This window comes from Podarcis erhardii (genome assembly GCF_964252035.2).
Source record: "Podarcis erhardii genome assembly, chromosome: 8".
Classification (NCBI taxonomy): Eukaryota; Metazoa; Chordata; class Lepidosauria; order Squamata; family Lacertidae; genus Podarcis; species Podarcis erhardii.
Window position 1 is genome coordinate 89,797,587 of NC_138499.1, and position 27,581 is coordinate 89,825,167.

Consider the following 27,581-nt stretch of genomic DNA (forward strand, 5'->3'; position numbering starts at 1 on the left):
TAAAGCGAGATGAGCGCCGCAACCCCAGAGTCGTTCACGACTGGACTTAACTGTCAGGGGTCCTTTACCCTTACCTTTTCGTGTAGGTTTTAAGAGACTGGTTATCCAACACCATTGGCCATGTGGGCTGAAGTAGGGCTGATAGGAGTTGTAGTCCAAACATCTAGAAAGGCTGGAGAAGGCTGTTCTGTATGATTGCTAACTTTATATTTAACCATGCTTTCCTCCAATTTACAAGGATCAGAAGTTATGCTTATGGTCCTAGATCTTTCTTTTAAAATTGGTGGTATATGCACTACTTTGCAATCGTCTGATATGGACAATTTAGGGACAGCTTACAAGATCAGCAATTTCTCAGCTTACCCAGGGAGTCTCACTTGGCATCTGTCATTACGTCTTTTTAGCACCATGCAACAAGAGCTCTTAAAAGCCCAAGTGAACTGGTTTTATTCTTCCGCTACAATTTTATTTTTGCTTTTTCTAGTCTGCTGTTTTTATTGTTCGTATTTGTTTTTATTGTTTTTATCAGTTTTATCTGATTCATTAGTTGTCTTGGGAGTGATAATACTGAAAGGCAGTTTTCAAAACACCTGATAAATAATAAATAGCATTGACACCATCACCCCACAGGTTTCGATTTCCTGCAAGGAACTGTAAAGTGTGAGTTCGAGGGAGTGGGGGGCATAAGTGCTGGGGAAGACCACTATCAGCTGCAGTACCAATTGGGACAGAATTACTAACATTTCCCGCCACAGCTCTGTGCATCAGCATTGTGGTGTGGAGCTGTTGGTGCATTTTTCCAGCCATCTATATATGAGAATATCTGTGAGTACATTAGAGCAAGGCTTTCATGCACATTTCTTTGACACAAATGTGGTTTGTTTTTGTTTGTTTGTTTATTTTAAATGCATTATGATATACAAAAAAGGGTGTACGATGGAAGGAAACTTTATTTAAGATGTGCAGTATACATCCTTTAACAGCTGTATACATGAGATAAGGGCTGGGGTCCAGAGTTCCTGTGCTCATGTTCTGCAAGGCCCCATTTACAGTAAATGCCCCCCCCCCGCATGTCCAAATGGTATGTATGGAATGTGTACCCCTTTCTCTCTTGCCTCATGGCCATAGAAATACCACGTTTCCTGTTTTTGGAATAGACAGGTAAACACAGAGAATAAAGTGGTATTAATTGTGTGGAAAAGGATTGTGATACGTTTGATGGGATTATTTTCCATAATGATTTTAGTATATTGGAAGTTCCAGAGGAAATACGATACATGCTGGCTGGTTGTTTGCCTTTCCTATTTCTCTGCTTCAAGCTGGTAACTTGAAGCTTTTACAAATCAATTTTCATACTTGTGGAACAGCTTCCTGGTTGCCAGTTTCTCATCAAACATTTCTCTTGTTGGATGCTGACATATGTGGCCTGACCGTCCTATGAACTTTGTAAGAATTCAGTCATAATTATTCTGCTTCATTCAATGTCTACAGCAACGATTTGCCACAGTATAGTATGCTTGATGTCAGAAGTGCTCACAGATTTTCATTTTCTATTCACCTTTTTATTATATTTTTTTACAAAGCAAGTGCCATAAAGCAAGCACTGTCTCCTCAGTATTAGACATTTGAAATAGGGTTCTTGTTTAATAGCCAAGTGGGTAGCTTGCTCATTTGTGGCACCCCTGCTGTGGAACTCCCACCCAAGGAGGCCTTTGTTTTATTGTCTTTTAGGTGTCAAATGAAGAAGACATCTCATTCTCTTAGGCATTTTAATTGGTTTGATGTTGGATAGTATTGGGAAGTTGCTATATTTTAAAACACAAATTGTTTGCGTTTTTTAATAGATATTTTAAATGTATATCATGCTAATTCTGTTGTTTGTTTATTGCCTCTAAATAATTTACTGTATTTTATTATTGTCCTACTGTAGATTACACTGTAAAGCAATTTTGTACCATGGCATAGAAATGCTCTTAAACAAACAAGGAAGCAAATGTGAACTCCCAGAAGGGAGGTTTGTGCTCAGAGGCCATCACCATGTGGGGCATTCCAGGGGCACATTGGGGGAGCACTTTGGACCCACCAGAACTGGAGCCCCCTCTTCCCCTGACACTTTTGGGCTGAAAAATGTATGCTTGCCTTGGAGCTGGTGCAGTTGTTTTCTTTCCCATTAGAGTCTATAATGGGAGAATTTTCTTAGAGGGCTAACTGGTGGAGGGGGACACCTGGAAAATTCACCCCTGCCCCTCCCTTCCTAGCTGGTGTGAGTGGGCAGGGCCTAGGGAGTGGCAGTTTATCTTCCACATAATTCCAGCACCACCACCACTGCTGTAGGATTGCTCTGTCCATAAATAATTGTGAAGATAAAATATGTATCTGAGTGAAGAAAGGAGGCAGTTAAGGCATCATAGATGAAGAATTAAGACCTCAGTTAGCAATAACTTTCCACTCATTTCTGGCTTATCATAAATATAAAACCCAGTTTCATTTCTTGGCAACTTTGGACTTTCAGGGTGGCTAATAGAACAAAGTTGTAACACCTCCTTTTGTGGCATCTTTGAGTAGCTTCTCCAAGAGAAATTATACAGGACCATTCTCTACATGTTCTCTGTTAGTGATCTCAACAAAGCTTACAGCTTTCAACATTGGACATACACTTAATACATAGCTCTTAAGCCCTGCCTCATAACTTTCTCCCTCTTTCCAGCTGTGTAACTTCACCTGCATGCTTGCTATTTCTTACAGGATCTAAAGGTGTGAACACATCCAGAGGTTACATTTGCTCTGCTTGTTGCTGTATGGCATTGCTGAGCCAGAGTTAAGTGATCAGCCAATATGCCTAGAATTTTTTTCTCTGTTGAACCCCTAGCCAGCAACAAAAAATGTGCTATTTTCTTTGTGTACATCTTATATTACTGAATTATTTAGTATTATTCCACAAATCTGAGATCAACCAATTCATCCTGTGCAATTTCCTAATAATCTGTATTAACAATGATTTGGGCTTGCTGTCATCTAACGGTTAGATTCTAACCAAAACATTTCTCCTCACCCCCAGGCTTCTGTAAAATATGCAAATATTTAATAAAGTGGGCCCCATCACTGATTACATCCACTGCTTTCTTTTCTTCAACTGTACTGTTTGCTTTTAAGCAAAACCCTAACTAGTCCCTTTAATACACATTAGACATGCCTCTTTTAAAGCAGAAATAATAGCTTCTTACATCATATGTAACCAAATGTTCTGTGAAATTTTAAACTGATTCAATCTGCTGAATTTAATTTTATCTGGAAAACCATCTACCTTCTAAAAAAAGGATATCAGATTAGCTTTATTAGCCCCTATAATGCCTTGCAGCTGTTTTCCTTCGCTTTCTCTGGCCCTAATTCAGAATTGCTAACAAGTAAAAGAATGAAATCCAGCCTCAGCAACATAAGAAGGTAGGATCTGATGTACTGTAAGCAGGGATCCACTCCTGCAGCAGGACTTCTCATTCCTCTCCCCCCCACAGCAAATCCCATGTGCCCCCCCATCTGGATGGGGATCCTATGGATCAGATTTTGGGGGTGCATGAAAGGGTGGAGAAATGCAACCAGACTCACGATTTCTCCAGTGTCTGCAGGTGGTTCCAGTCATTCCTGCATTGATGGATGGAGGGGATGTCTTCCTTTGTCTGAGTGGCAGCAGGGGAGTTGGGCATCTTCCACACAATCTCCTGGATCTGACTTTCACTATGCACCACCAGCAAACTTTATGGGATGAGGAAATACTTTGTTTTTGGCCTATCTCCCTTCTCAGTCAAATCTAACATGGGTTGGCATAGTGCATATGCATATACCTTATGTACTAAAATGATTAAAGCTGTTGAGCATTTAAAGTACATCCACAGGTTCTTTCATCTTCACCTGGCCTTTTGAATGCATTCACCCCGTTTGATCTCTTTCTTTCTGTTTCTGCTACATGACCCTTAAGTGGCTTTACTCAGTCAGGGTGTTATGCTAATGCAACAACTACATTGGCCAGAATAGTAATTTTGTATCACAAATATTTCTCTCCTGATTTTTCTTTGATATTAAGCAGCAAAGAGAAACCCCGTGGATAAATACACTTAAAGATTATTACTTATCCAATTTGGTATGGGACCTGTGCTTCCTATGCAAATTGCTTATAATTATTGAACTGTTGATTGAAAGAAGTTCCACATGTTTTTCTGTATATAGTATCACCTACCTCTATAATTGTTTTAGCTTCTCAACATTGGTCCTGTTGAAATCAAATACCGTATTTTTCGCCCTATAGGACGCACTTTCCCCCCTCCAAAAATGAAGGGGAAATGTGTGTGCGTCCTATGGGGTGAATGCAGGCTTTCGCTGAAGCCTGGAGAGTGAGAGGGGTCGGTGCGCACCGACCCCTCTTGCTCTCCAGGCTTCGCGCAGCTCTCCGCAAGCCGTGGGAGCCCGGCGCTGGGCTTCCACGGCTTGAGGAGAGTTGCCTGCATGCCGAAGCCTGAGCGCGCTAAGCTCAGCGTGCCCAGGCTTCAAACTTCATGCAGCTCTCCGCAAGCCGTGGGAGCCCGGCACTGGGCTCCCATGGCTTGAGGAGAGTTGCCTGCATGCCGAAGCCTGAGCGCGCTAAGCTCAGCGTGCCCAGGCTTCAAACTTCATGCAGCTCTCCGCAAGCCGTGGGAGCCCAGCGCTGGGCTCCCACGGCTTGCGGAGAGCTGCCTGTTCTGGGGGCTGGGGTCAGGGGAAGCTCAGGCTTCCCCCGCCCCTGCCCCGCGCCAGGGGAAAATAATTTTTTTCCCTTTATTCCCCCCCCCCCAAAACTAGGTGCGCCTTATTGGCCGGTGCATCCTATGGGGCGAAAAATACTCTTCTAATTCCAGCCACCTACCCACCTAAATTTTGCTAGAAAATAGTGATGTCCCTCTCTTACATTTCTAGAATATACAGTGGTGCCCCGCAAGACGAATGCCTCGCAAGACGAAAAACTCGCTACACGAAAGAGTTTTCCGTCTTTTGAGGTGCTTCGCAAGACGAATTTCCCTATGGGCTTGCTTCACAAGACGAAACGTATTGCGAGTTCTTGAGAGTTTTTTCCCTCCCCCCCCTTTTTCTAAGCCGCTAATAGCCGCTAAGCCATTAATAGCCGCTAAGCCTCTAAACTGCTAATAGCGCTAAGCCGCTAATAGCCGTGCTTCGCAAGACGAAAAAACCGCAAGACGAAGAGACTCGCGGAACGGATTAATTTCGTCTTGCGAGGCACCACTGTAATTGAGACTGTGTTGTTAAGAACAATTTGATTCCTCACTAGTGTTCCAATCTGGGTTGGGAGAGGAGCAAAGTTGCTCCGTTAACTCTCCCTCCTGATCACCCTTTTTACTACTACTACTGCTAATGTATTATTTATTGTTTATACCCCACCTATCTGCCTGATATACAGTGGTACCTCGGGATGCCAGCGGGATCTGTTCCGGAGCCCCGTTCGCATCCTGAATGGAACGTAAGATGCGACGGCGCGTTTGCATGTTTGCGGGTCACATTTCGCCACTTCCGCGCATGCACGTGATGTCATTTTGAGCGTCTGTGCATGTGCAAGTGGCGAAACCCGGAAGTAAGGTGCTCTATTACTTCCGGGTTGCCGCAGAGCGCAACCCGAAAGCTCTCAACCTGAAGCACATTCAGCCCAAGGTATGACTGTATTGGTAGCACCATGTATACAGAACCAAACACCATCCATGGCATTCAGTTATATACCGTATTTTTTGCTCTATAAGACTCACTTTTTCCCTCCTAAAAAGTAAGGGGAAATGTGTGTGCGTCTTATGGAGCGAATGCAGGCTATGCAGCTATCCCAGAAGCCAGAACAGCAAGAGGGATTGCTGCTTTCACTGCGCAGCAATTCCTCTTGCTGTTCTGGCTTCTGAGATTCAGAATATTTTTTTTCTTGTTTTCCTCCTCCAAAAACTAGGTGCGTCTTGTGGTCTGGTGCGTCTTATAGAGCAAAAAATACGGTACATTTGAACATATATATGCGAATCTGAATTGAGTAAAGCAGGGCTAGGAACAGCCTGCAGTTACTTGGATTATTAATATCAATCCAAGGCACTGCTACATCTTTTCAGACGCAGGAATAACCTGTGGGAGTCATCCAGTAGCTCTGCAATTTAATAAGAGAAGCAGCCCATAGATTATCACTATTTTGGGGCTGTCAAAAGACGACATTGTCTTATCCCCCCTCCCACTCTCTCTAGCTGTGGAAAGCTGAGGGCAGCATTCTTGCATTTATTTTATTACCTAATAGAGGATGTAGATCTTCAGACACAAGACAGCTGTGGTATTGTGCTTAATTTGTCTGGGAAAAATTTATGTTGAAGCTGAGGAACTGAGAGTTAACCATGCTGTTTCCCGCCCCGCCCCTCTAGGCCTGGCCTGGTGGTGGAGTTGTTGCAGCCAGGCACAAGGCGCACCGTGGCTGAGGAGGGTGCATGGCAGCATTGCCACCCATTCTCCTGACCCGAGGGCAGAGCTGCTGCTGCAGCCAGGCGCAAGCACCACAGCCAAAGCACAGCTGCTCCTTGTGTGGAGCCAGGCTCCAATGAAGGTGCCTGCTGTGGAGCTGCCTGTTTGTGCCCCCTCCCAAAATTGCGCCCTGGGACATGGCCCCCATGTGCCCCCCCCCCACTAAGCCTCTGATGCCTTGCCCATCGGATCATTTTTTTATTAAAGGGCAGGTGAATGTTGAACAATGTTGCTCCCAGGGAACACTCAACAGTTTTTCAGTCAGTAGGGATGTCTTTTGAAGATTGTTCAGAAACAGCACTGGATTCAGAATATAACAATTGTTAACTGGAACTGACCTTTGAAGACACATAATGCCTGTTTTCAAAGACCGCTGACTGTTAGTTTTCTGGGCCAAGTTCAAAGTTTTTGAGTTTGAATATCCACAGTGACTTGGATCAGGGCGCCTTACAGATCTGCTCTTGGATATACTGCCATGTGTATTACGATGGTCCCATGTGCAGGAGGCAGTCTTCCTGCTGTCTTCTGAAAGTGAGCTGAGAACCCGCCTCTTGGTGCTTGCTCCCTTATTGTTGAATTCATGCCTTAAAGAGCTGCTCTCAATATGTGGTTGCCTAGGTAGACATTTGCATCTGTATATGCTTCTAGATGTTGACTTTGATTTCTAAGAATTTTAGCTGGCTCCGAGTTTTGTTTTTATTTCAGTGTTCCTTTTAAAATTATTTTAAGACCACCTTGAGCATTTCTAGTTACTAAGTGAGATAAAAGTATTCAAATAAATACAAAAATAAATTCAGAAATGTTCCAGATTTTACTTTTTCTATGCCTGTAGCTTCAGGTGCACCACAATTTTGCTTTCAAATCATTCAGCTATTCATTAGTTGCTTGTCCGTCCCCCCCTGCCCCCACCCCAAAAAGTGGCCTGTTGTTTTGCAGGCAGGCTTTTCAAATGCCTTCACTGTTTTCAGTATCCAAGAATAAAGCTCAAGGTTGCACAACAGGAAGGGCAAAGGAGGAAGACTTGATGTGATTCAAACTGTGCGGGAAGAAATTAAAGCTCAACTGCTTTGAAAGATGGATGCCTCTCAGTAGGAACTGAAAGAGGGATTACATGTAAGAACAGAAAATTGAGATGGGTTGCTAGGAAACTGATAAATGAACTGGAAGATAGGTTGAGAGGAAAAATAGAACAACAGATGGAACCTGTCTTTAGTGTCACATAGACTGACAGTCATTCCCATGTAGCTGAAGGAGTATGAAATGTCGCAACTAAGCAATGTGATTGTGAATTATACCTCCTTCCCTACTGCTCTACATGCTGTCTAATTATATAATACATTGTCATTATTGCTGTTTGTAAATAAACAAAAATAGAAAATGAAGCTATTGCCATTTCCGACTGAATTAGGGTAGCAAGACATAATTAGATCCCTTAATCTAGAATCCAAAGTCTCCAAGTTTAGAGCAGTCAGCAAGACTGCTTTGATGACAGATGACACTCTTCTACTCTCACTCTGCAATGCTGGAGAGGGTGCTTGGGGTGACTGTGTCAAAAACCCAATGATCCCCACTGTTACATAATGGAAAGGGCTTCAACCACTGGCAGTCATCTTCGAGAATTCCTGGAGAACAGGCGAAGTCCCGGCAGACTGGAGGAGGGCAAATGTTGTCCCTATTTTCAAAAAGGGGAAAAGAGAGGACCCAAATAATTACCGCCCAGTCAGTCTGAGATCAATACCAGGGAAGATTCTGGAGCAGATCATTAAGCAAACAGTCTGTGAGCACCTAGAAAGGAATGCTGTGATCACCAATAGTCAGCATGGATTTCTGAAAAATAAGTCATGTCAGACTAACCTGATTTCGTTTTTTGACAGAATTACAAGCCTGGTAGATGAAGGGAACGCAGTGGATGTAGCCTACCTTGATTTCAGCAAGGCATTTGACAAGGTGCCCCATGATATTCTTGTAAAGAAGCTGGTAAAATGCGGTCTTGACTATGCTACCACTCAGTGGATTTGTAACTGGCTGACTGACCGAACCCAAAGGGTGCTCATCAATGGTTCCTCTTCATCCTGGAGAAGAGTGACTAGTGGGGTGCCACAGGGTTCTGTCTTGGGCCCGGTCTTATTCAACATCTTTATCAACGACTTGGATGATGGACTCAAGGGCATCCTGATCAAATTTGCAGATGACACCAAACTGGGAGGGGTGGCTAACACCCCAGAGGACAGGATCACACTTCAAAACGACCTTGACAGATTAGAGAACTGGGCCAAAACAAACAAGATGAATTTTAATAGGGAGAAATGTAAAGTATTGCACTTGGGCAAAAAAAATGAGAGGCACAAATACAAGATGGGTGACACCTGGCTTGAGAGCAGTACATGTGAAAAGGATCTAGGAGTCTTGGTTGACCACAAACTTGACATGAGCCAACAGTGTGACGCGGCAGCTAAAAAAGCCAATGCAATTCTGGGCTGCATCAATAGGAGTATTGCATCTAGATCAAGGGAAGTAATAGTGCCACTGTATTCTGCTCTGGTCAGACCTCACCTAGAGTACTGTGTCCAGTTCTGGGCACCACAGTTCAAGAAGGACACTGACAAACTGGAACGTGTCCAGAGGAGGGCAACCAAAATGGTCAAAGGCCTGGAAACGATGCCTTATGAAGAACGGCTAAGGGAGCTGGGCATGTTTAGCCTGGAGAAGAGGAGGTTAAGGGGTGATATGATAGCCATGTTCAAATATATAAAAGGATGCCACATAGAGGAGGGAGAAAGGTTGTTTTCTGCTGCTCCAGAGAAGCGGACACGGAGCAATGGTTCCAAACTACAAGAAAAAAGATTCCACCTAAACATTAGGAAGAACTTCCTGACAGTAAGAGCTGTTTGACAGTGGAATTTGCTGCCAAGGAGTGTGGTGGAGTCTCCTTCTTTGGAGGTCTTTAAGCAGAGGCTTGACAATCATATGTCAGGAGTGCTCTGATGGTGTTTCCTGCTTGGCAGGGGGTTGGACTCGATGGCCCTTGTGGTCTCTTCCAACTCTCTGATTCTATGATTCTATGATTCAACAGGGTCCTCTGCCCTATGTGCTGGAAAGCCCCCAAGAGCATTCAGGAATCCATTGGATTCCATTAGTCTCTGAAAGTGACCCATCTGGATTGGTGGTGGTGCTTGGCCACTTAGATTTTTCTTACAGCTTTGACATTTTTTTTTAATATTAAGTGGTTTATAAATGCTTTTATGAAGAAATAAGGAACCAGGAGAAACCAGGAGGGGAAAAAGTTCACATGCAAATGCATGTGCTTTAAATGTATGTCTGTGCAGCTTATTAAAGGACTCAGATGGGAGCAAATTTTTCTGTTGGAACAGGGACTTGTACCTCCACTGGACTCCGAGTTGTAACTGTGCGTCCTGTATCCTCTATTAGGCTCAGGGTGCCAATGGGTATGACTAATTTCTTTGGTTCACTAGAACCCTCCTTATGTGGTTTTATGACACTTGCTAGTATCTCTCAGGCTGCTGGAAAAGACTGCTGTCTCTTATCCAACACTGTAATCAGAAGCAGGCAAACTTACTTGTCAGTAATTAATTTTATTGCTCAGCAACCAGGGAGTCAGCATCCATCACATCCATCAGATAAGCAGGTCAGTTGCAGAAGCTAAAGTTCTGTCCTCTCTCCCCCTTATTTATACCTCCCTCCTTGCATTTTTTTGCTGTGACTCAGCTTTTCTTAATTGTTCTAGCCTTTTCACGACACTTCATTCCTGTGCTGAAAGAGGGAGGAGAAGAAGCTGAATCAGGACTGTATTGCGAAGCAGGAGACCCAGGTCCTTCTCCATCTCTCTCAGCATCTGTGGCCACCTCAAGCCTCTCCCCTTCCCCCTCACTCTCTGATGATGATTCCTCCCTGTCCCACCACCCTGAAGCTGGTTCAAAGTCCCCTTCCCCCTCAGGTGTCTCCAGAACCACTGGCTGCCACCACTCTTCCTCATCCAGCCAGTCCCTGACAGTGTGTCTCTCCAGTCATAAAAAACCTGGAAAAAGAAACCATAGTTAAAGGGCTAAAGTAGTAATGGTTACACAGAGGAGGAATCATGTTAATGCCTTCATGGGGGGGGGGGAGAGAGATTATGTTTTTATTGATACAAACGTATCTAGAGGTCAGTCTCCTAAAAAATCAGGCAGAGAGCAATTTTGATGTTCTCAAATATCAACTCTTATACAGTGGTACCTTGGGTTACAAACACCTTGGGTTACAAACACTTCGGGTTATAGACTCCGCTAACCCGGAAGTAGTACCTCGGGTTGAGAACTTTGCCCCAGAAATCGCAGCACAGCGGGAGGCCCCATTAGCAAAAGCACGCCTCAGGTTAAGAACGGTTTCGGATTAAGAACGGATCTCCGGAACGAATTCAGTTCGTAATCAGAGGTACCACTGTACAGTACACTGCTAATCTATTCACGTGAGTACAAAAGAACCAATCAAACAGTTACCACAATTGCAGCAATCTTCCCTATGACAGTTACACAATTGCAACACACTGTCATCATTCTTAAATCACTTGGAGATACTTGGATTCTTCTGACTAGCCAACCCTAACCGTCTCATAATGTGTGGATACATGTAACCATCTTTCAGGGTCTACTTTCATTGTCTTCTATTAGTGGTCTGCCAGCATCTGCTTTCAGTTACCTATGTTAATATTTTTGTTCTCTTCTCGACCTAGGACTTAGTGTAACTTCTATGCTTGACTGATCTTCTAGCGTTTAGTACACCATCGTCATATTGTAGCTGTTTACATTCCATTCCTTCAGTCTTCTTTCGCTGTTATCAGTAGACAAGCTATGCACAACTTCTACCTTTTCTGTTAGGCCAGGGCTGGGCAACCTAACACCCTCTAGTGGGAGTTTCAGGATTCTAGGTGGGTGGTAGGAGTTCTACAGCAGCCTCCAAGGATTATGAGACACGTGTTTGTTGAGGAGCACGTGCCACCATCTCAAGATGCAGAGGCATCCTGGATGTAGCTTCATTGTAATACTGTACACATTCACATCCTGATACAGACAATACGGAGGCAATTACTCAGCTACCTGTGTTGCCATTATGATATGGTGTGGCATGTGTGCTTGAATTAGCAGAGCCCCTCAGTGTGCTAAAGTGTCTGGAGGCCGCGCGCACACAAATCAATTCCAAAAAAATATCTACAAAAGCCGCCTTGCAACAAAGTAGGAATATGAGCACTTGGAAACTTCTAGGATTGCTTTAAACATCCACTTCTATTAAAAAGGCAACACAAACTAATAGTATGCTGGTGTGCAACCTAAATGAAAAGCAACTGAAGATGATTTGCAATAAATGATTTCCACAAGAAGATATGCTTCGATAGTCTGAGGAAATGAAATGGAAACGGCAAGAATCATTTTGGCTCAGTCCTATTGCCCATCAGCACTGGACTGGCTTTCTCTCTGTGCTGGCAGATCTGAGCCTCTCCACTGAGCACAGAGCCACCTGCTAGAGGCTGTGGGGGCTTTGGCCCCCACAACAAAATATTTTAGGCGGCTGGAACCTCACAAAGTTGATGGGCATTTCCATTCAAATTGTGTGTGTGCACTGCATCGTGTAATTGATTATGCAGGGTGGCACTTACCTGGGCCCCCACAATATTTTATTCAAGTTTGCACCCCTGCCACTAAGCAGTATTTTATGGGCATTGTACCATTAACGGTCTGATACTTTTCCTGTTCCATGCTCTGAGGCCTAAAAAAACCCCAATAAGTGTGCAGGCGGACAAGTGAACTGACTAATTATACCAATTAGGTTGCCCCTTGGTTTCTTTTGGTTACATGTGACTGAGGAGAACAGCAATCAATGTCATTTTGACTTAGTGTTTGGGAATATATAAGGAATCTGAAGGTGTTTTGAGAAGCTGTTGTAAAATGTACGTTAGGCATGCTGTCATGTCCAATTTTCCTTCACAAGTTCTAGTTTCTGTGCTGTTGAAAAATTGCTTAAAATTCTGTTATTGAATTCATTTATTTTTCAAACCCTTTAACCACTAAGGAGAGCCAAGTGAGAAGCAATTGAATGGTTAAAAAAACCAAAACAATCTAGTTTCTTCTTGCATGTCAAGGGCTGTGAAATGAACAGATTATGCAGAATTTCAAATCTTCACAATCATAGATATTATAGATATTTCAGATGTTGACGTTAATGCATAATTATTTTTACAAGATTATTATTTCCATGGTGACTTTGCCGTCTTCCCCTGTGATCCTATTTATGAGATTTCTTACTTGCCCTTAACTGTAAGGTCCCAGGATGGGTTACATAAATGTAATATACAATCATAAAACCAGATAAACCAGCTATAATTATAAAAAAGCAAAACTTTTATAGTCAGAACAGAACAGTATCAATTCAGCAAAACAGGTATGTCCCACAAAATGAAATATTTTAACTGACAGAAACCAAGGTAAAGAGAGATGTTTTGACATTTGGTGAAAGCGCAATGTACCACTGTGGGGAGGGGGGTTGCCACAGAGAAAGCTTACAATACTGAGGGTGGCAGAACTAGCATGAGACCCCCCTCAGTCTTAGCACCCAAGAGGGTCAGTAAGAATGGAGATTTATTTCAGATATTAAAATGCATTGAAACTTAGCATGGTTTGTGCATGTTTTGGTGTGCCTCACCTAGTGTCTTGTTCTTTGATCATGTAGATCATGTTCTCTCTTGTCCTTCCCCTTGAGGGGCCCCATTGAGGGCAGAACTCACCATTATTTGTACATCCACCATCGTTTCTATAAACAGCATGTCAGAGTGCAGGTAGATAAATAGGTACCGCTCTAGCGGGAAGGTAAACAGCATTTCCGTGCACTGCTCTGGTTTCACCAGAAGTGGCTTAGTCATTCTGGCCACATGATGCAGAAAAACTGTCTACGGACATTTCCGCAACCCCAGAGTCGTTCATGACTGGACTTAACTGTCAGGGGTCCTTTACCATTTATTAATTTCTAGGGTTTAGCCCCCCATCTGTAACAATATGTTGTATTTGAGCAGGGCCTTCAGAATTGGGCAGTTACTTTACCAATTTTTTTTGTTTATGACAGTTTTCAAATGTATAATATGTGAGCTGTATATCAGCTCTATTTTGAAATGTAAAAATACTGGTTAATTACCACCATGCATTTAAAGTTCTGTTTTCCACCATACCAGGTCCTCAGATTTTGGAACATTATATACCAAGTTGAATCTACAGCCTGGAATTGCTACAGTCATTGAAAATTTCTACATCTGCCCCACTAACAAAAAAAAGGTAAGGGGGTACTCTTTACTATACAACTCAATAGGTCAGCGCAGGAAATGGCTGTCTTTACCTTCTATTTGGCTGAATTTAGCTCCTGCTGGATTATGCCATCCATGTTTAGCTCATAAAGGAGCAGCTGTAAAATAGGGATTAATGGAATGCTGTAGAACTCTGTATCAACACATAAATATCATGTTTGAAGGATGATAGCAATAAATAGTTTTAGTATTAACAATAGTTTGGTTTATTTAACCTTACTCTTTGAGATATTTATGTACCTAGCAAGTGACATAAAGGGTGGGAAGAAAGAACAATAACATGCATGAAAAGGTAAAAATAGATAACCTTGCCTGCAGGATCATAAGGAAAGCTGGAAATGTGTGCTGACATGAGCAGGAAGTAGCTATAATTTATCTGAAAACATTGTATGGAACAATTGAAGAAATCTCATCTTTGTTGCCTGAAATGTTGTGTGACCTTTTGTGGATGCACACACAAACTTCCCATCTTTGCTCTTGGAACTCTGGAACAAGAGGCAATGCTAAATGTGAGTTTCAAATAACATAGCTGTGACTTCAAATGAACATTATGAGAAGGTAACAGTTTTAAGAGCACTCAGGGTACATTCAGACGTGGAGATAATGGCATTAGAGTTCCTGGTCACTTCTGTTCTGGTGTCTGATGTTCCTTTTACACTGCATTCCCAGTTGCATTATGCATGGAATTGTGGCTTTTTGAGTGAGACATTCATGCTACATTTAATTCACACCTGTGGGTCAGTTGCGACACAACAGCAGGCCTCATTAAACATGTTGCCACCACTCCCCACCCTTTATGTAAATGTGTGCTTCTGTTCCCCCATGATTCACCCATGAAAACAGTGGGAAAGAACTGTATGCTGGGCATAGGAGCAAACTCCTAGGGGCTGAGGGGTTTTCAGGCCCCCACTAAAATATTTGAGAGGCCTGCCCCCCAAAGGTTGATGGGCAATGGTGTCTGTGCACCATGTCTTGTGATCATTTATGCAGGGCAAGGCTTACTCTCCCCCCCCCCCCCAATATTTTATTCCATTTGGCACCCCAGATGCTGGGATTCTGCTCCCAATTTTTTCATCCCACAGTTTTTCAGGTCAACAGAAATGAGTGCTAACCTTCTGCTAGATTCCACTATTATTTCCAGAAGTAGCTTTTACATTGTGTGGAAGATCACACAAAATGTGAAAATGATCAAGTAAGGAAATTTTGGGGAATTGAAATAATGCAGCTGTCTGAATGCAGCTTCAGAACGGAATAATTCTAAGGAGTGTGGCGTGTACAAGAGAAGGGGCTTTAAAAAAGAGGAACAGACAAATAGAATTTGTATTGTCATCCACACTAAGAGCTGTTCTCCAATTGTTGCTTCTAATATCCCAGGATTTGATGGATGCTCTGTAGGAAAGATCTTCAAGTGGGAGAGGTTGTGGCCATCAGAATTAAAGGGTTGTGAAACAGTATTTTAATTGTTTTGGTTAAGATGACTGATTTATGGTCTCTAAATCATATACAAAGCTGTTTTTTCAGTGTCCTGGATATGGTGTTCATGGTGTCTGTGTTCAGTAATGTATGTAACATTAGATTTTCAGGTGATTTTCAAATCTAACATTAGATTTTAACATTAGATTTTCAGGTTCTGCTTTATGAAATGGGCTTTATCAGTTGTCCTGCTTTAAAGGTAACCATTTTCCTATGGGAGGTCCAGGTGATACAACAACTCAGTTTATCATGATGTGACCCAGAATCGTTGATTGGTGGTTTTATTTCAGCACTCAGCTGTAAATTTAATAGATTTTGAGGTTGGCAGAAAGCAATTATGGAGGCTTGCTGATTGCTTTTGCATGGTGTTGTGAATTGGCTGCTAATCGGGTTGGAGGAATATAGTAAATGCCCAGTGTATGTTGATGTTCAGGGTATATCCACAGTGTACAAGGTGGGCATCTGTGGTCTATATTTTCCAGTGCGTGTGGAATGGAGTAGACCTGAGTTTTCTGGTTCACACATTGAATTCCCCTAGGAAGACCCCTGGATTTATTCCAGCCTGTGACATTTTGTATTTCCATTCTTTTGATACTAATGAGCTGTAAAAACACCAAGTTCTCTCGGTTTAGTTAGCTTTGAAGCTGACAAAACCTCTGAAATCTTCACTTCTTGCTCTGAGCTTTTTAAAAAGTCTAGTTCCCATTTCCTCTTTTTAGCACACTGGTTGCTTTGTTAGGAGTGGAGTTGGGCATTTGTAAGATTGGAGGACTTCCTGGCTTTCTGTGTGTCACCCTTGTTTTAGTGCCCAAGACAGACAAGAATTGGTCTTGTTAGGATGGGGCCATCAGGCATGCTTGAAGGACTGGGATAAATTACAGGCTGCTGTTAAATGAGGTGACCCGAGCTGGAAGCATATTGATAATGCCTGGTAATTTGGCTTATTTGTCAATCACTTGCTTCAAAATGATGTTTGAAGGCCTGATCTCTGTTTTTCTGGAGCCAAAGATGTATAAAGCTGGAGTCTGGAATGTAATGAATACTGCTTAGTTCACATGACAGATGTCATTAATTATGGGTTGCCTTGGGACAAAAGAATTGTGTGTGCCTTTGTGGTTTGTTCATTGGTTGTAATGCTGTGTTACAGAAATATAATGAAAGCAATTATCATAATAGCCAAGACATGAGATGATAAGGATTTGATTATTCAAAGACTTGTCCAGTCATCAGTTGACATATTCGAGGGACATCACTGCAATTGTTGTGGGCCCCAATGGTGTCCCACGGGTGTTTTCTGTCACATGTGTGGAAGCAAAATATGTGCTTATATGCATCTTCTTTTAAAAAAACCATGTCTGATAAAAATGGGACAATTGATCTTTCCTGGATGTATGAACATGAGAGTGTAAAGACACATGGTTTTACACAAGTTGCACACCCATTGTGTACTGCTGCCCTTTGACATATTACAAAGATACAGGTCTTGTTGACTGAGCTGGTTTGAAGATAAAAGAAAGGCAGGGATAAGACATGACTTTGAGCAGGAGAAGGATGGGCCACCAAATCAATACTAGTAAGAGAGTCTGGGAGAAACAGCCAATGAATTCTATTGATCTTGAAGGGGGCACTGGAATATCCAGAAAGAAATGGCAGAGAAAGACAGAGATACAAGGAAGACAGAGCTATTGATCAGTGCAGAGTCAGTCCAGATTAAATGACGCTATATGATCACACACAGAGAGAAATGTACTCAAAAGATGCCTTAATGAAAGAACCTTGAGGAGATAAAGTGGGGAATATTCTTATGGGGAGTCTTGAAACAGTGCACAAAAAGTATGATATCTAAGCACCAAGGACCAAGCCACATATGATGCGGGAGCTCTGTCACTGAGACTGTAATGCTCTGTATGTTTACCTGGGAGTAAGTCCTGTTGAAATCATTGGGATTTATTTATAAACATGATATGATTGCTACTTGAATCTCCCAGGTACAATACAAAGAAGTCATGGGGTTTGGGGCATCAGTGCTGGAGAAAGGAGTGTTCAACTCTTCCTCTGTGTAATTTTTGCAGGGATTCAATAAGAGAAACAGGGAGTGGAGGGAGATTGAGACTGTAGGAATAGACTATAAGTAATAATAATTTATATGGAAAATATAGCAAAGCAGGAGCTTGGGGAAAAGTATAAAGATAAAAGGTATTTGCAAAGAGGAAGACTGTAGCCGGCTTGAAAGGTACCCATCATGAGTATCATAGTGGGGAGCGTGGGAAAATGACAAAGAGCCAGAGTTTCGGGCAACATGAGCACCAGAATCAGCTTGGGAGAGCCAAGTTTGACCATGAGCCAATATGTGGAGATGTTCCAACAAGAAGAGTTGCCGACAATTACAAATTTGTTAAACACTGAGCAGCAATTAAGAAGGCCACAGAAAAAGAGAAGCAAAGAAATAGGAACTTGTCAGTTTAAGACCGATCAGATATGAAGAAAGGAAACAGTGGCTGCCAAGGGATAAAGAATGAGAGAAGAGAAAATCAGGACAGTGCATGCAGCAAGGTTGGAAGGTGAAAGCAAATGCTCAGAGGCATACAAAGCTAAGCTAGTTCAAGGGCTGGTGAAGGCCAAATGCATCTGCAGCGTGGTCTGGTCCCATGCTGCTCTTGTAAGAACATGTGAGCAGGTGGATGGTGAGCTTACTTCCTATACATTCTTGCTTATCAGGGCCAGTAGTACTAATGTAGAAGGTAGCCACGCCATCCTGCCCACAAAGATGGTAGCATGTTGCTGGAGCTGCATAGATTGGAAGGTGCAGCAACCATGCTCACACTGCCAATGTATCTTTTGAATTAGCCTTAGAAACAGCAGTTCACTGAATATACACAAACAAGACTGGAGAGTGCAGATAAATTGTGTGTCATATTGTAACATCCAGATATCCACAAGACCTCACACTTTTCATTTTTTTGGAAACTGACAAACATTTCCTTAAATGGACCCACAAGAAGGACCTATTCTAAGCATGCTGCAAAATCAGTGCCGTCTTTTTATGCATTTAACCAGTAGTGGCCAGTGGGGGGGGGGAGGGGCAGCTCCAGAGCTGGCCTCCTGATCCTGGCATCGCTGCAGCTCCCATGGCAGAGCCAGCCTGGTGCTCCTGACCTCAACACCACTCTGTGATGCCAACCTGAAGCAACATCAAGTGTTGGGAAGGAGGTCCCGCAGCTCAGCCATGCCACACTGGCTGCTGCCACATTTCAGTAAAAAAGTTTGGTGGCTGTTTCCCGGCGTGTGGCTGCTTTCACATGCTGACAGCTTCTAGAAGCCACAGGTGAGAGCTGAGTGCAGAAGTGGGGGAGCAAAGGTGGACAAACTACCCCAGAAGGAGCATGGTGTGTCCCCCACCAGAGGTACTACCCCTCCTCTAAGACCCCAGACACCCCAAAAGATTGCAAAGATTGTTGTTGTTTAGTCATTTAGTCATGTCCGATTCTTTGTGACCCCATGGACCAGAGCATGCCAGGCACTCCTGTCTTCCACTGCTTCCCGCAGTTTGGTCAAACTCATATTAGTAGCTTCGAGAACACTGTCCAACCATCTCGTCCTCTGTCGTCCCCTTCTCCTTGTGCCCTCAATCTTTCCCAACATCAGGGTCTTTTCCAGGGAGTCTTCTCTTCTCATGAGGTGGCCAAAATATTGGAGCCTCAGCTCCAGGATCTGTCCTTCCAGTGAGCACTCAGGGCTGATTTCCTTAAGAATGGAGAGGTTTGATCTTCTTGCAGTCCATGGGACTCTCAAGAGTCTCCTCCAGCACCATAATTCAAAAGCATCAGTTCTTCGGCGATCAGCCTTCTTGATGGTCCAGCTCTCACTTCCATACATCACTACTGGGAAAACCATAGCTTTAACTATGGTTTTAACTTTAGGCTCTCAGTGGGTATGTTTTCTTTCAGCCTCAGATATTGTCTATGCCTTTGCCAGGAGAGCAGGAGGAACCAACACACAGCCAATAGGCAGAGAGGACCCTAGCTCCTCAGCTTGCACTGGCAGGGAAGAGTTTTGCCTCTGTACATTCCAAGAGGTGATGAGGCAGAGTGAACCATCACCTGACTCACTCCGCAGGTCCCCCTGCCAGTTCCCTTGGCCTGGTTGTCTGAGTTGAAGATCAGTGAAGAGTAGCAGAGGTGAAATAAGCAGCTTCCATTTCCCTTGCTACTTAACTCTTTCTTTCTGTGGTGATTAAACAATCCATAGTATGTAAATGTCTATCTTTCGTTACATATCAGAATCCAAAATGGATGGTAGCTGTGAAGCTGGATAAAGCTATGCAGCTAAAAAGGGGTGAATAGTTGCCACAAGGGAGAATTGTCTGACATCACAAAGGTCTTGCGTCTCTCCAGCTATTATACAGACAGTAATTTGCAGAAGTAAACAGCAGTTGCACATGTCTAATGTGTTTGCGCAGTAAACAGCTTTTTGTGACTCATGTGATGGAAACCAAGCCCCCCCCCCCCCCGGTGATACATGAGTGCCATCATTTTTGCTGCCTCCCCTCACACAGTCGCCAGTGCAAAGGCATAAATGCAATATGTCTCCTCAATGCACTACATCACATACACACCTCAAAAACCCAAACAGATTCCCAAAAACCTAAGCAGATTTCTTTAATAAAGACTCACACCTGTGAGGTCTTTAAAATTTTAAGTGTCAAGTGGTCAAAACTTCTGCTGTCAAAGTTGTTGCACCACAGCGCCCCTAGTGGCCACTCCGTGGTAGAAGCAGGCAATGCCACAGGTTTCAATGAATGAAACACCCCACTGTGCAATTGTAGCAAGCAGCACCACGGGATAGGGGCCACTCTATCTATTTAAACTGAAGCAATTAATCAAGCTTGTTTTGCTAGGGGAAGCTTGTATATATGAATGTTTTGTAAATGATTTATTCTATATCATAAACCTCCAAAATTACACCCCCACACACACTTGTATTCTGGGAAACCTCTGCTGCCATAATCCCCTAAGTGTAAGATTCCCAGTACATTTCCAAGCACAATTCAAAGTGTTGGTGCTGACCTTTAAAGCCCTAAACAGCATCGACCCAGTAAACCTGAAGGACCATCTCCACCCCCGTCATTCAGCCCAGACACTGAGTCCCACCTCTGAGGGTTTTCTGGTGGTTCCCTCACTGCAAGAAGGGAACCAGGCAGAGGGCCTTCTTGGCAGTGGCACCCTCCCTGTGGAAGACCCTCCCATCAGATGTCAAGGAGATAAAGAGCTACACAACTTTTAGAAGACCTTTGAAGACAGCCCTATATAGAAAAAAATTTAACATTTACTTTTTTTAATGTTTTCATATGTACTGAAAGCTGCCCAGAGTGGCTGGGGAAACCCAGTCAGATGGGCGGGGTATCAATTGTTGTTGTTGTTTGTTGTTGTTGTTGTCATGTAGGCTGCAGCTTGTCAGGGGAAGGATCGGGGCAGGGTTTCTCCAGCACAATGGTTCCTGACGGAGATGATTGAGGAGGTGTATGGCAATGATTGCCCAGACTTTCCAATGAATAGGATGTACCAATCCTGTTGATTGCTCATGTTGTTACTTGAATGTAACTGTTTCGAATGTTTCATGCAAATTCTGTCTGGAAAGGTATAAGACTTATAATTCACAAAATGTTTGGTTTGACACATTGTGATATTGACCTGTCTGACCTGCTGTAACCCCTTCTAATTTTGTGATGCACCTTTGACGTTTTCTGTGCCACAGATGCTTTGCTTATTGTTTTGTGGGAAATGTAAACCTTCAAAAGGCAGAACACCCTTTGAGTTCTCCTTTCTTTGCTTTTAGAGAGGTTGAATCTTTGTCACGACTAATAAACGATCAAAGGCTTAACAGCCCACTTTGCTTATGGATTTTTGCCTGGTTGTCTTTTCTGTTAGACTTCTGCTCTGACCAGGGAGCCTAGCTTCTAGCAAAAACCTCAGAACAGCGAGCCCCAATTTCGTGTTGCAACGTAAAGCAAATTGATAGCACTCACAATGGCAATGCTAACTTTCATCATTATTTCTGACTGAGTTTACAGTAGATTGCTAAGAGCCAGGGACTCACTCGTTCATAAGATCCAGCCTGGCTCCACATGAAGCATCTCAGTTGTCCCCAGGGATGTCAGTTGAATTTGCAATATAATGGGCAACGTGGCTCTTCCATGACTGTAGCTCAAGCAGTGAATATATACAGATTGGGGGGTGGGGGTGGGAGAGAGCCCAGCAGTTTTAGCTGTTACTCAAGTGGACCAACTGAAATGAATGAACGTGACTAAGTTATGTCCATCAATTTCAATGGGTCTACTCTGAGTACAACTTAGCTGACTGCTATCCATTTCTAGCTGACTAGAAGTCACAGGTTTGGAGAAAGGTTGATCCACACATTGCATTCTCCATGTGTGACCACAGATAGCTTTGGACAGGTTGCATGGAGCAAATTTTGAATGTCTGAATAAGCACTTAGACGTTTTCTGATCTCAGCAAGGTAAGAAAACATTGCTGAGAAGTTACCAAAAAGCATGTCTTACATATTTGAATACCAAATAGGTTGCAGTTCTCTTTGTGCATTGTTGCTGGAGATGTGATAGCTTTCTTTCAAGTTCTTTCTCCATGTAGCTCTGGTACCAACGGGGGAGAAATTGGGTTCCATTTGCTTTTTAATGTAAACTGTCTTATTTTCATTTTTCAAACCAATATATGAATATGAAATGCAACCACCTTTCAAAATCTAATTTCCTAGGTTTCATTAATTTTAAAATTTGGTAAAATTGAACACTGCCGTGATGTCAGACGTGCCTGTGATTTTAGCCACATCTTGCCAGGCATGTGTGACACCATGAGAGTTTTCAATTTTACCAAATTTTCCAAACTAGTGAAAAATTGGATATGAACTTGCTTCCAACTAAAATGTTGGAAAGTCGGTGTTGTTGAAAGGTCACTAGGCAGCACTGAAATTGGTAGCTAAACATGCTCCTTTTCTGTTACCAGTGGTTTGTCCATCTATTGTATTTTTTAATAGAAGTGAGACACTGTTCTTTTCCAGGGGGTTTGTGAGAAATGTGCTACTCCTGTGGGTTCAGCCTGTCAGCTGTGGTCATTCTCCCCCAAGCACATTTTCTGATTATTAAAAATGCATGATGTGCTAAGGCCCACAGTTCCTTTTTTTTCTGCACCTAAAAGATCTGCTTCCCCAAAGTATTGAAAAATTTAACACTTTACTGGCAGAATGTGTTCAGAAGATCAGTTGGTGAGTCTGCGTCAGCACTTTCAGAGGTTTTGTGCCGTGAATATACCGTACTTAGTACAAAAGTCTTGTAGAGAAGGTTTCTGATCCTGATGCTTGTTATGCACTGTCTTTCTCAAAGCTGCACACCTGCAGTGCTGTGACTAGTAAGTTTCCTGGCCAGAAGTTGTCGGCTATACAACAGGTCATCTCTTGCTGTAAAAAGAAATATAAACCCCCAAATGTATCCTGTGCATTGCACTCTCTCATCTTGACCACAGTGCCCTCTTCTCTGTTCATCTTTTCGTGTGTTGCCCTCCGTTTTCTTCCATGCCAAATTCACAGTATATTCTCATTTTTGTGTGAAGGAGAAAAGAATATGATTTCTCAAAAGGCAAATAATTATAGCAAATTGGACTCTGCTGCCTGTCAAGCCTATAAAAGCTGGAGAGATGTAAGACTCTGCCAAGCAAAGGTGATGATCTGATTTACATTCCCAAATTCAATTCAGATCAATCCCCAAAGGCAATTTTGACTTAAGCAATACTTTAGAGGGATAAAGGGGGAGTTCCAATCCTACAACAAAGAGTATTGAGAGCTATGATATGCCACTTAGGATTTCAAAATGCTTATAATCCAGGGGAAGGAAACCTTAACATTTCCAAAATAGTATCATGGAACATGATATGGGTGACTTAATACAATTGTAGATGGAAAGCAAGTAGAACATTTAACTGAATTCCATATTATACTCCTCTGGAAGACAAGGATTTTATAGTCAAATTGGATTTCTCCTCAGGGGTATGTAACTTTTAAAACCTCAGCTCTTGCATCAGTCAGGAAATTAATATGAACATAAAGCAGTCCTCCAGCTCCCATAGTTTTGTCACTATAAACACACAAAGTTGGTATAAACAACCACATTTTGGGAGGGTGTGTGTGGAATCTATAAGGTCTCTCTCTCTCTCTCTCTCTCTCTCTCTCCCAAAATTCTCAAAGTAATCATCTGCCAAAGATTTATTACTTTGGTAATATTTACTATATGCCGTATGCTGCTGGGGAACTAGTTGTCTCCAGCAAGGAAAGGGTTTAGCTGGGGAGAAAACTAGCTGAGGAATCCATTATTCAGAATGCTTGCCTGTGTTTAAGAATGAGTTGGCTGAACTGGAAATTGGTGGGTGGTGGTGGTTAAGTAGGTCATACGGTTCAAAATGGTTCAATGGATCAATTTGAAACTTGGCAGTATAGAAGAGGTAAGTTTGAGGATGCCAGATTTCAAGCAGAAAGGATGACAAAATTGGTTATTTTAAGAGATTAATTTATTTACATGGTTTACATTGAGGGAAAGTAATTTCTGTCTGCCCAAGAGCCCCACTCTCCCCCAGTGCCAATTCTATCATGTAAAGAACTCAAGTTGGAGTAAAAACAAGAAAACATTTGGGCAATTTGATGATATGTTTTAAAATATATTAAAAACAAAAACCTGTAACAGGGTAAACATTTTCTGGTCTGGAAATACTATCGTGGGGAAAGCACCACGTTGATACTCTGTTTGTCAGACCTCTTGTTGCTTGTGTGTGGCCTTTGATTTATTTTTGCATCCTTCACCTCCATCGCAAAATGGCACAAATATCCACATAACAACATACATGCAAGTTTCATGCAAATTTGTGTGTTTTGTGAATGCAGCAGAAATCCCAGTTCACATAGGCACACAAAATCCTGGTGGCACTCCTGTTCAAAAGTATATTGTAAAGTTGTTGCAAGGGCTTCATTTCATATGGAAGGAAACCATCTGTTTCTTGTAAAACTAAACAACCGGTGGTGCAACTGCAGTGGAGTAAAGGGCAAAGACATTGAATATGTGCATTTGCCAAAGTGATTTTGGAAGCTGGGTATGTTTCGCCTGGAAAAGACAAGATTGAAAAGAGATACAATAGCCATATGGAAATATCTCAAGGGGCATCACATGGAAGAGGGAACAAGCTTGTTTTCTCCTGCTCTGGAGGGGAGGACTCAAACCAATGGCTTCAAGTTACAAGAAAGGAGATTCCAACTAAATACTAGGGAAAACTTTATGACAGTAAGAGCTGCTTGACAGGGAGTTGTGGACTCTCCTTCCTTGGAGGTTTGTTTTGAAGCAGAGGTTGGATGGCCAATTGTCATGGACCGGGGAGGGGAGATGGAGGAAAGAAATTGGGAATTTAAAGTGTATATAAGGAATTTTTAAAAAAAAAAATTAATGAGAAATGGAAAAATTGTGGAATGAAATTTTTATGACCCTAGGGGAAATGTCTTAAGAGATTAAGTTCAATATATTAGTTTTAATGAGAAATAAGATTAAATAAAGTGAAAATGGATGATTAATTGGTGAAAGAAGAAAATGTTAAACTACAGTATATTAAGATAAATTATTAGGATAAGGACAAGGATGAAGGATTTGCTGGAATATCTAACTGAATCAGAATACAAAGAGGGGAGGTGTGAGGAGGTCAAGGAAATAAGTTAAAGAAGGAAAGTTATGTAAATGTTTGATTTGTTCTTTTCTTTTCTTTTTTTCTTTTTCTTTTGATTCTATGTTTTTTTTTGCTTGTTTTTTGTCTGTTTTCCATTTTTTATCTTTTTCTTTTGATGTGACTTGTTTTTATGTATTGCTTTCTATTTTGGTTTAATTGGGTGTTTTTGTTGTTGTTCCTTATGTAACCTTTAAAATTTTAATAAAAATCTTTAAAAAAATTTGTCATGGATGCTTTGGTTGAGATTCCTGCATTGTGTGGGGTTGGACTAGATGACCCTTGGGTACCTTCCAGCTCTAAGAGTCTATGATTCTGTTAGGATCCCTTTTATAAAATACATAATTTTAATGGCACTTGTGGGTGTTCCCAGGCATGCGAGAACAGAATCCCTGTGCTAGGAAACTGAACCCTGCAACATTCCTCAGCTGAAAATAGGGACTTTTCTCACTCAGCCCAACTCACCCAAATGATAAGCGTCGGCTCATCCTGAGCTTGGCGGCAGCAGCAGCAGCAGCAGCACTAACAGGGGAAACAGGGACATTCTGGGATCAATTCAGAGGCCAGGATGGCTTTCGTAATTCCAGGACTGGCCCTGGAAAATCAGGACAAAAGATTCCAGACCTTTGGGTAATATAGGTCCAGTGTGGAGTGGATCTTCAATACATGATTTGTTCAGGCATTATGCCTTTCCAGTATGTGAGCCATACCACTAAAAATGGTGAATTGGTACCAATTGGTGCTGGATAAAGTTGAATGTGTGTGGTTTTTTGTTTTTTGTTTTGCAAGATTTATACCTCAGTAGTTGGACGATAGGTGGTAATCTTGCAGTTTTCACTGTCTTATATATTTTCAGTGATGCTAAAGTTGGTGCCCAGTTCCTTATGTGACAAAGAGCCAAACTAATAGCCTCAATAGTTTATTTGATCCTACACCAGAAAATATGAATGATAATACCCCATATCGTACCTTGCAATCACTTCTCCCCTTCAAGAGGCATTATTGTTTGCTGGGATAAAGATTGTTGTTCTTGAGCACTTCAGTGCTTGATAACCTCAGCCTGCTGCTTTGAATTAGAGAACTGTAGCTTTGCACCCCAAAAGAAGCACCAGGCCACCCCCAAACGATACTTCCACGGCACCAGGGGATTGTCTCCTATGACATTCCATAGAGTTTTATCTCACCCACTGCTTCCTTTTTCTGCAAGGCATAGTCATTGCCCAAGTCAGCCCAAGACATTTTGGCACCTAAGGTGAACTGCAAAATGGTGGTGCCACACCCACAAACACCCAGGTGGCGTTGGAGGGTGCTGCTGAGGAGGAGGCAGATCTGGCCTCCAAGGAGTGCGCCACAGCCATCAGTGCTACTGCAGCAGCTGCAGCAGGCAATGCATTCCTTGGAGGCCAGATCTGCTGCCCCTGTGATCCTGCTGCCTGAGGCAGTTGCCTCACATTGCCTCATGGGTGGGCCAACCCTGGTCACTGCCCTCCATGACAGTAATGGCCACAGCTGCCACAGATGTTCAAGGGAACTGTAGCTTTGCTCCTCCAAATAAGCATGGGGTCATTTCCCAAAGACAGCCCTACATAGTGTGCATGTTTGCAAGGGAGCCCTGCAAGTGGAGAAACATCTGGCATGGGGGATTTGGAGCTGAGGAGCAGTGCAGTTCCCTGCAATTCCCTGTTCAAAATCCCATTCTCCAGTAGCCAGTTTTCTTAGCCAATGTATCTTGTCACAGCATTGTTGCACACTTGAGTGCTCCTGTGCCACCGAAAGGTCAGTTCCCCTTACTCTCAGTTGCCACAAAGTACAGCTCATAACATGCCCCTCATTCATTTCCACTGTGTAAATGCAAATAGGACCAACAATGTTTATTGTACTACTGCATTATAGGACTCAAAAAGTTGATTGCATTCTACCTAATATGGAAATTTTCATTTACTTCTAATAGGGCTCCCTCATTAACTATTCTTCTAAAATGTCAACCTGGCAGCCTTTCAAGTGGGAAATTGATTTCTTTTGTTTTCTGTTTTTTAAAATAGCAAAAGGCTGATCTTCAGGTTGGGCTATTTATCTGGAAGATGCTCCAGAGGTGAAAACTAGACTGTCACATTTATCACACAGTTTCAGCAATACTCAGTTATTGCTACAGTCAGTTCCCTGGGCGTATATGTCTGAGAGTTAAAAACAAAAAACCGGAAAAGAGAATGAGAATATACACATTCCCTTTAGCACAGCTTCTGAAGGGAATCTGCATAAAATGTTTCCTCTAATTTCCCTTTCCGTGCCTAAATAAAAAACACTATTTTTGTGTATAACACTCAGTCACTTGAAGTCACCCTAATATAGATAAGCACATTTATCCTTGCCCTTATAATAGAACCTGTTATTAAATTGATGGCAGCAGATGGCCTTATTGTTGCAACGTGAAGATGTTCCCATATGCTGTTATGATAAAATGGTAGTTTGTTGTT

General features: G+C 42.5%; 1 protein-coding gene and 1 long non-coding RNA gene across 3 annotated transcripts in view; one reads left to right on the forward strand and one right to left on the reverse strand.

The window, feature by feature from the left end:
* Positions 1-27,581, reverse strand: part of LOC309347998 — an 83,649-nt gene that overhangs the window by 55,399 nt on the left and 669 nt on the right. The gene's annotated exons all lie outside the window — the stretch shown is intronic.
* The window catches only part of SORCS2 (sortilin related VPS10 domain containing receptor 2), a 135,740-nt gene that overhangs the window by 31,648 nt on the left and 76,511 nt on the right, over positions 1-27,581 (forward strand). Inside the window, exon 3 of one of the 2 annotated variants that reach the window (XM_081872638.1) lies at positions 13,739-13,838. In XM_081872638.1, coding sequence (XP_081728764.1) covers positions 13,739-13,838 — 100 coding nt within the window. Of the gene's footprint in view, positions 1-13,738; positions 13,839-14,352; positions 14,377-27,581 lie in introns of those variants that run through there. The other variant, XM_081872637.1, reaches the window with a different exon arrangement.